This window comes from Chlamydotis macqueenii, chromosome 19 (genome assembly GCF_036417535.1).
Source record: "Chlamydotis macqueenii isolate bChlMac1 chromosome 19, bChlMac1.mat, whole genome shotgun sequence".
In the NCBI taxonomy this organism is placed as follows: Eukaryota; Metazoa; Chordata; class Aves; order Otidiformes; family Otididae; genus Chlamydotis; species Chlamydotis macqueenii.
In genome coordinates, this window is record NC_141574.1 from 7,622,695 (window position 1) to 7,631,738 (window position 9,044).

General features: G+C 61.7%; 1 protein-coding gene across 1 annotated transcript; it reads right to left on the minus strand.

The window, feature by feature from the left end:
• Positions 1–419: 419 nt before the first annotated feature.
• TMEM120A (transmembrane protein 120A) lies at positions 420–8,755 on the minus strand. Its single transcript, XM_086762824.1, has 12 exons — positions 8,610–8,755; positions 6,521–6,639; positions 5,899–6,015; positions 5,350–5,409; positions 4,527–4,622; positions 4,112–4,201; positions 3,636–3,701; positions 3,206–3,267; positions 2,854–2,946; positions 2,103–2,167; positions 1,400–1,468; positions 420–1,311 (listed from the first exon to the last, which is right to left on the minus strand). Exons 1-12 carry the CDS (start codon positions 8,682–8,684, stop codon positions 1,198–1,200), a joined length of 1,026 nt encoding a protein of 341 aa, XP_086618950.1. The 5' UTR covers positions 8,685–8,755; the 3' UTR covers positions 420–1,197.
• Positions 8,756–9,044: the final 289 nt, after the last annotated feature.

Consider the following 9,044-nt stretch of genomic DNA (forward strand, 5'->3'; position numbering starts at 1 on the left):
GGAGGTGGAGGAGAACTGGTTGCTAACCAGGAGCAAACCTGGGGATCAGGCCCCAGCTCTGGGTTTAGGCTGAGCTGGAGCTGGGAGCAGCTCCTACCCTGGGCAGCGAGGACGGCAGCGGGGGACGGAGGGCTCTGCGCTGAGGCTCAGCTGTGCTGGACGTGCTCTTTGGTTGGCAGTGGCCGTACAGTGGCCGTGCTTTCCCCTGTCTGCAGGGATGCTGATGTCCTGCTGGGCTCAGAGGGGCAAAGCTCTGGTCACAGCCTGGGGCATGGGGCTCTGCAGGCCAGGGGGTGCCACGGGAGGGAGCTTGCAGCACTCCCCTCCCCTCCCCTGGGCCTCAGGCTGGTGTGGGTGCACGTGGAGATGGTTTTACTTCCCCACTGCCAGATAAGCCAAAACCACAGAGCATGGCAAGCTGTTCTGAGACCACCCCAGTGACCCGAGGTAGCACCTTCCCTTTATTTTTCATGTGCATCCTCCAGAGGTGCGAGGCCAGGGTCCTGTTCACAGCTCCAGCACGAAGCCTGGTTCAGGCTTGTGGTGCTCCCGCCCCTCTGGTGCCACAGCTCCTCCACCTCAGCCCCCCCTGCAGCTTGAAGGGAGAGGAGGAATGGGGGTACAACGTACCCTGGAAGCCAGCACTTGTCCATTGCCTCCAGCTGCCCCTGAAAGCAGGGAAGCAACTGAGATGTGAGGGCCACTCTTCCTCTGCCTTCAATGCCTGGGGGCTGCCCTGGCTGCAGGGCTGTAGGGAGAGACAGGGGAGAGCCTGGACCACCCCAGAAGCTACGTCCATCAGCCCTGGATCCTGCCTTGTCCCAGGGGAGTTGATGCAAGCCAGGCACCCTGGGCTGTCCCCTGCCCGCAGCGGGGTGGGGAGCACTAACGGAGCTGGGCCCAACCCTGGAGAACCATCCCAGTAAATGTCTTCAAGGCAGGAGGAAGGGGAGCAGCTCTCCCCACTCTCCTGGAGGAGGAAGGCAGACGGGACAGGGGTTGCAGGGCGCTCCCGACTCTGATCCAGCACCGCAGTGAACACGTGGTCCATTTGTGAACAGACCCCAAGCTCTGTCCCACACCCAGGCTTCCAAGGAACAGGGTGAGACACCCGAGTCTGGATGGCATCGAGAAGATGGGGACGGGAGATGGAGCTGGTGGGGAGAAACAGTCCTAGCCCCCACGCTGCCCCTGCCTTCAATTCCTTTTTGTGTCTTTGTTCTTGTTCTGAATCTTCTGGTGGACGACTCGGAGGGTGGTGAAGAAGTTCCCCAGGAAGAGGATGAAGAAGGGGAGGCCGCACATGAGGACCTGTGGGAGCAGCAGAGGTGTCAGTCAGCAGGAGCCACCTGTCTGGCGCATCCCCCTCCCCAGGGCAGCTGCCTGGGAGCCCCCTTACCTGCCACTCCTTGCATTCCGGGTGCTGGATCATGCGGAAGAGGGTGACAGCGTTGTAGAGCTGCCAGAACTGCAGGAGAGAGGAGATTTAGCAGAGTTTCTGCTTTCAGAGGCTCGACCCCATCCTGATGTTTATCCAGCTGCTCCCTCTGGGCACAAACCCCACGCAGACCCCCTGTGAGGCCAGTCTGCCCCAGCACGCAATGAAACTCGGTCCAAGATCAGGGCCAGAGGAGCCCAGCTGGGACATCTCCCCCTTTCTTGCCACTTTCTGGAGCTCAGCAGCCAGGAGGAAGCCTCAGACCAGCTTACTGCTTTTGCCCATTGGCCTAAATGATCTGACCAAGGAAGAACTGGACTTTCAGCAGCAGCAGCTCAGAGCTGAAGCTCAGAAGAGTTTTTGGAAGGGTTTTTGCAGCCAGCCCCTTGGCTCTATTATGCACATCAGAGCACTTAGAATTACCCCTGGTCCTCCCCACCTCACTAGCCAAGATGTGGAGATAAGTGCTTTGGAGAAAAAGAAAAGGCTCAGCCTTTGTTGAAAGCATTTCCCTGCCCGTGGCACCTGTGTCGCATGGCTGCAGGAACCTGCGGGACCTGTGTGACGTCCAGGCTGCCCAGCGCAGTTGGGAAAAGGGCCTGATCCACTCCCACCTGAGGCTCTAGCCTCTCGCAGATCCCCGCAAGGATCGGCGCGCACTCACCTGCCCGAAGAAGAGGAAGGGAAGCAGGAACGTGAGGCCTCTCCACATCCAGGACTGGAAGCCCTCTGCAAAGGATGAAGATTTGCATGGGGACCCGAGAACACGCTGACTGGGGGATGGATGGAGCCCAGCTCTGGAGGTTGTGGGCAGGGAGGTTTAGTGACCTCGCGCCTGGCCGAGGGTCCTGCCAGGCTGACGCAGCCTCGCCGTGGGCACTTGGACTCACTGGGAGGACAGGACAGGGATTCCTAGCCCTAGGCTAACGTGGCCTGTGGTAGAGCTGCCCTCGCCTGCAGCTGCTGTCCCTCAGTGTCACAGGGGCTGGGGAGGTGACAGCCCACGAGTACGTGGTGTTGCAGGGAGGTTTTTCTGCCTGTGAAGCAGCTTCATCGGGGAAGCTCGGTTACCAGGAGCCACATCCACTGCTACCTTGCACCTGAGGGAGCCAACTGTGAGCCAGCAGCCCCAGGAAGCAGGAGGAGGGGGGACATCCAGCCTACAGGATGCTGCTGCCTCATGGGAGACGCTGCTTGCAGAGCTTTGGCTTTATTTGTAGCTTTTACCATTTCTGCCACTGATAAACCGCAGTCAAACTAACCTTGAAACAAAAATAACTGGCACCATTGCCACCACAGCTCCCAGTTGGCTGAGCACCAGTCTGGTGCTGGGAGGGAGGCTGTTGGTAGCCGCGGGCCCTGTGGCAACAGCAGGTCCAGTTGGACTGGGAAAATCAGGGAAGATCCCAGCTTACCCACAGTCAGGTCCATGTTGTGCCTCTCACCCAGCGCTCGCAGCCGGTACAAGCACCCGCTCTGATAGTAGTACTGGAGGAACTGCACAAAGCCTGCAAGGAGAGCGCGGCTCCCATCAGCAGGCACCCAGGCATCATCCCCTGGTTCCAGCATCATCCCGGCTCTGAGATGACGCTGCACACAAAGATGTCCCAGCGCCAGGGCGGTGGAAAGCAGCTGAGGGAAAACCCAGGTGAGCCAAGAGCTGTGAGCAGCTACAGCTGAGTCTCCGTGTGCCGCGGAGCCAGGCAGGCGCGCTCGGCACCAGCGGTGGTCCCAGCCCCCTGTCCCAGCACACGTGGCAGCACTTACTCTGGTACATGGAGAAGGAGAGGAACTGGTTCCTGAACATCTGGTACATGAGCCCGTCCGGCCTGCAGAGAGAGGATGCTGGCTGGGGGACGTGGGGCTGAGGGGACGCAGCCAGCCCTGCCTGCCCCACAGCTGGGTCCTCGCCTCAGCTCCCACCAAAACAGAGGGTCACCCCAGCTTGGGCACCAATGTTACACCACCTCGTGTTTCCCAGCCCAGGGACGCTGCCTGCTGCACAGAGGTGCCGACGGCTGCTTTCATTTAGGGTGCCTGGGCCCGCTGAGGGTTGTGTGGAGTTGACTGTCAGACCCCAGCAGCCACAGAGCAGCGCTACGGCCAAGGGTTAGGGCGGTGAAGCATCATCTCAGCTGGCCACCGCCCGAAGCAGGCTGGGGTCTCTACACCAAGAGACATGAAGATGCAAGCTTACCACGTCAGCATGACACCTGAGAGGAAGGTGGAGACGTAGTGATGGAAAACCCACCAGCCTTTGATTCTGGAAGGTGGACACAAAAAAGAGGCATCAGGTCTCGAGCACAAATTAGGACCCAAACACGCACCAGGAGAGCAGTGCCAGCCGCCCTCCAGCTCCCAGGGCAAGGTGAGGAGCAGGGCTGGTTACGAAACGCAGTGCGTGGAGCAGGACCCAGCACCTCCGGCCCAGGCGGCACCCAGGGGCCAGGGCCCTTCCAACTGCTGCTCCACCTTCCTGCACCACCTCCGCACAGGGAGTTCCTCCCGCCCCGCTCCTCCAGCTCATTACCAGGGTTTGCTACACACCCTGAGTAGGAGGTTGGAGCTGCTCCCTTGGGAAGTACGGAGCCACGCCATGGGTCCCAGCTCCCTGGCCTTGCAGAGAACGACCAACTCACTGCACGCCCCCCTCCCCGAGCCCAAGGGACTCACTTGGATCCGTTGTTGATCAAGATGCTCTCCCGGATGGTGAGGGTGCAGTAGTACCACACCAGGAGGAAGTTGAAGACGGCATCTGTCACCCTGGTGTCAAACAAAGCAGGGCGTAAAGGAGGCAGCAGAGGCACCGCCTGCGCGTTGGGGGCACAGGCACCGAGACGGCCATCACTGCAGGATGTTCACCCACCCTGTGGGCAAGGAGACCTGCTTTTCCACCATCACCACGGCCACAGCGAGACTGCAGTAGCCACAAAAGCCACCCCACCTCCAGGACAGAGCCCAGATCCTTTGTCAGGATGTTCTTGAACGGATCCTGACCTTTCCAGATCCTCCGGACCTTTCAGGACATGAGAGGAGGACACAGGAGCCCTGGGAGGAGATGTCTGCTCAGCATCCAAGCCAGACTCACCTGGAGTTGAGGAGGAACCGACAGGAGAAGGAGACAATAAGTAAGATGATGGTGAGGTAGAGCTTGAACTTCTCATACTCATCTTTATACGCAAACCTGCAGGGAAGCACAAGAACAGGCTTGGAGCAAGGTGGCTGCTGGAAGTCTCTCTCCTCCCATCCCACCTGGCTGGACAAAGTGATGCTCCATTGGGAACCTGTGGGACATGCTCAGGAAAAAAACCTCATCCCTTGGGAATTTCTGAGAGGAGAGCACACCAGGCTGCTTTCACACAGGTGAGAGAGCTCCAAGCCACCACTCAACCATGCCAAGCTGGTGGGTGGCCCAGAGGGCTGTGGGAAGCCAGGCAGGTTGGCATCTGCTCAGGTCCTCAAGGGGAGGCCTGGGGAACCAAGAGAGGGGGACAGGGGCTCCTGGCTGGGCACCTCTGGCATTAGTGTCCCAGCACGTGCGGGGGCTCTCATGGGCCAAAACTGGCCATTGGTGTTTCCCCAAGGGAAGAGGAGGGGGCTTGCCAGTGACTGCACAAATCTGCCTCTCCTGGAAGTCCCTGGCGCGGGGGAAACCCGGGCACGGCTTCAGCGGAGGATCCTGTACAGCTTGGTAGAGCTAACGGTGTGTCCCAGCCTGGTGGCAGGAGCATAAGGGGGAGCTGAGGACTCGGCCGATTCTGGGAAAGGAAGGGAATTGGCACCAGGCAGGTCGAGGCAGCCACGTGTCTGCACGTGCTGCAGCTCAGCCCGGGAGGAGTTGTCGTTCCCTGCTGACAAGGGGATCCCGAGCCAGGAAAAGCAGAGGGCAGCAGTGCCAGGAAGGGCCGTACTTGGCCTGCTTGCTGAGCAGCGTGACATTCACGTTCCCGAGCACCAGACTCAGGTACAACCTGCGGAGAGAGCAAAGGCATTAGGACGGGTGCCTGCCCGGGAGCCGGCAGCGCTGCCGCGGAGGTGACGGCAGAGCCGTCCCCTCTTGTGCCACCACCGAGGCTGCGGGGCCGGGAACGAGCCCCCAGCTGTTTTCCACTCGGAGCTGCCAGGCAGCGTGACTGGCACAAACGCTCTGGCATCTCCTCCCAAGGGCAGGGGGACAGGCGGCCGCACGCACACCCCACCTCCCGCAGGCACCGGGGTGCTCGCTGAGGCTTCCACCGTGCGCAGCCACGGTTCAAGGGCGGGTGAAGGCCACGAGCAGGCAGAGGAGCGAGGGAGGATGAGGGCAGCGCGGCAGAGGCTCAGCCTGGCTCCTGCCCAGGCAACGCGGCTGCGACACCGCCGGGAGCAGGGTGACAGCAGGTTCGTGCCTCGCAGCGTTACGGCCGCGGGGACGCCGAGGGCGGACTCGGTGTTTGAGCCAGAGAGGAGGCTCCTCTTACCCGTTCTTCTTTGGCAGATAGGCCTCCATCTCAAAGAAAACGTTCTGCCTCTCTTTTATTAGGCTCTGGGTCTCCTGGATGGACCCCTCCTGTTCGGGGCTCACGTGGGCTTTACATCTGGGGAGGAAACACAGGCGCTGGCACCAGGATAGCCTCTGTAATGCAACCAGCACGTGCTGGCACTCCATACAGGACTGTCCCGGGCAAGGACACCCCAAGGACAGGGAAGATGGACTGGAGGCAAGTCCACGACTCCGTCTGCAGGGTGAGCTCCTCTGTCAGGCTGGGATGTTGCTCAAGAAAAGGAAGCAGGAATGAGAGCGAGGTGAGGCCAGACGTCTTCTCCTCCAGGAAGGATGGAGGGAGCTCCGTGCGGGACAGCGGGCAGCTCAGGTGACCTGCAAAGCCCTTACAAGCTCTGAGCTGCACACAAGGCTCAAACTGGGGCAGAGGAAAGGGAAGCTGAGGAAGATCACCCTGGTGAGTCCAGACCTCCACAGCACTTTGCTGCCAGTGAGGCTGCAGTAACATTTGTACCGGAGACAGCCGGGAGCTGAGTTCAATAACCCTGTCCTCACTTCTCTCCCCTCCCGCCCTGTGCCGTCGCGGGACACCAACTCACTTTTTGAGGGACAACGACAGCTCCTTCAGCCGCTTCTTCTGCCGTGCGATGGAGCTGGAGATGCCGTCCTGGAGCTTGGTTAGCTCCTCGAGTTTCTGCTTGTACAGCTTGTGGTTATCCTGGGAAAGAGAGACCGGCATGCGTTACAGCTGCCTGCCCAGCCGTCCCTGTCCTTGGGTCCCCCGTGGGGGCATCTATTGATGCATCTCTTCAAAATTGTCTCCAACTTCACCTGCACTGCAGCTGGGTAAGACAAGAGGTGGCTGCAGAAGGCCAGGCGCGTTTGGGGACAGCCTGCAGCCATCCCTGCTTCCACAGGGGCCGAAGCAGCTGCTGGGGATGCCCATCCCCAATCCCAGGGAAGTCACCTACAGGTGCAGGCACATCCCCATGGCTCAGCCTGGCCCTGCCCTCGCGCATGGCTTGCGTCCGGCCCCACTCCAGCTGCAGGCTGTGAAAATCCAGCTGGCAACGCAGTCTCTCTCTGGGGATGCTCCCGGGGCTGGGAAACCATTGACTGCGGCACAGGGGACAGGAAAGACTCAGGGGAAAAAAACGCTGCTGGGGCCAGGACTGCAATCGAGGGCCACGGCCACCCGGGAGCGATGGCTTTGACTGCTGGTGCCACGCGTGGGACGGAACGAGTGGCTCTGGGGCTCCATCCCGAGCACCCCTGGGAAGCTGGAAGGAACCTGTCAACAAGCCGGACAAAGGGGACGGACTTGCAGCAGGGCCGCGGCCAACTGCCCGGCTCCTCGTGCGGCGGTAACCCAACCGCACCTGGGTAAGGCTAGATGCCATTCTTTGCTATATTTAGAAAGGAAAGGAGAGAGCGCGCTGGATCAATGCTGCTTCTTGTCCCGGTCAGCTGGAAAACAGCCCCACCTCGACCACCGGCACCCCGAATGCCACCTCCACCAGGGCATTAAATGCTGCTCACAACAACCCTTGGACTAGACCTTGACACACACATTTTAACCTCCGAAGCTCTTATCAAGCACTTTATCAGCAGCTCTCAAAGCTGTTCCCAAAGGAGAAAGGTGAAACTGAGACGCAGAGAAGGGAAACAACTTGTTCTCCTTCTGGTGACAGGCAGGGTGGGAACGGATCCCAGATAGCCCCAGCTCCCCCAGCAATGATTTACGGCCCCGGTCTTGCACGGGATGTTCCCTGTTTGACCATCAAGCGTTCCTGCTCTCATCTGGAGTCACCTCCTCTTGCTCTGGAGTTAACTGAGAGCAAGTAGCATTTGGGACAGCTCCTTTAGGCGTGCCACTGTCCCAGCACCACGCTGGGAGACAGCCTGGATCAGGAGCCACCCCAGGAGAAGGGTTCCAAAGGAAAGGGCCATCGCGCCACAAGGGCTGGCAGCGTGCAGCAGGGTTCCAAGCGGGCGACGCGGGACGTCCACGCAATGCCTGTGGAGCAAGAGGAGGTTTACCAAAGCCTCCCTTGCCCCAGATCTGGGCACAGCTGCGATGTGTCCGCAACAACATCCGCTTCGCCCCGCTCCCGTGGGGTGGCGGGAGGGGAAGGAGGGGGAAAGGGAACTGGTGCAGATGCAGCCACTGGAGCTGAACCACAGCAGACGATGGTTTGCCAGCCTTCTCCTCGGGTGACCCCGGCCGAGCCGAACCCTGCCCGCTCCTTCCCCGGGCAGCGAGCGCGCTGGGGATTACACAAAGCAGGTGGAAACGTCTCCCGCACCAGTCACCTTTCCCAGCGGGCGGAAGGGTGCCGGGCATCGGGACAAGGCGCCCGGCCGCAGCGTGACCGGATCCCCGGCTGCCTCCGCTCCGCCGGCCGGCTCCCCGGCGAGGCTGCCTTCGGGCTTGGCGGAGAGGAGCGTGAAACAGCATCGCTCCCGGCCGCGCCTGCCGCTGCTCCCGGCCTTCAGCCCCCCGCAGCTCTCGCGTGTCCGCGCCGCGTCCGTGGCAGGCGGGATAACCGGATGGCCCAGCCCCGGAAAGCCCCCCGCGCTGGCCGTACCCCCCACCTCCTCCAGGCCTGGCACCCCCTCGCCCTGCTGGGAAACCCCTTCAGCCGGCGGCTGGCGGTCACGCGTGGGTGGCCGCGGGAGGGCCGGTACCTGGATGCGCTGGTAGCCGTCCTGCAGCTCCTCCCACTCCCGCAGGCAGTCGGCGGCCGAGGCACCGCAGGCCATGGCGGCGGCGGCGGGCGAGTGGCCCCCGGCCGCGGCGCTGGGGCTGGGTTGGGCCGGGCCCGGCGGCCGCCACCGCCTCCCGCCCCGCTTCCGGGCACGCCCCGCCGGGAGGCGTGGCGATGGGCGTGGTCTATTTGGTGGGCGTGGCCACTGGTAGAGGGGGCGTGGCCAACAGCAGCCTGGTTTGCCTGGGAAATAGCGGCCTGGGATAAGGAAGGATTAAGAAAAAAAAAAAAATCACAGACGTTTCCCCGGCGCGCAGGGCTGTCTGCAGCGCGAAGGGCCGGCCCGCCGCCAGCTCGGGCAGCTCTCGGTGTAAATTCACCAGCGGAATGGCAAAGGCTGGCCAGCTCCGCCCCC

Bases quoted from the DNA above. Each gene is read 5' to 3' on its own strand.
- TMEM120A (XM_086762824.1), bottom strand. From the start codon at position 8,684: ATGGCCTGCGGTGCCTCGGCCGCCGACTGCCTGCGGGAGTGGGAGGAG. The intron at 2,947-3,205 runs GTAAGTGCTGCC...CTCTCCTTGCAG, and splicing joins CTCCTTCTCCATGTACCAGA to GCTTTGTGCAGTTCCTCCAG. The intron at 1,469-2,102 runs GTGAGTGCGCGC...TCTCTCCTGCAG, and splicing joins CCTTCCTCTTCTTCGGGCAG to TTCTGGCAGCTCTACAACGC.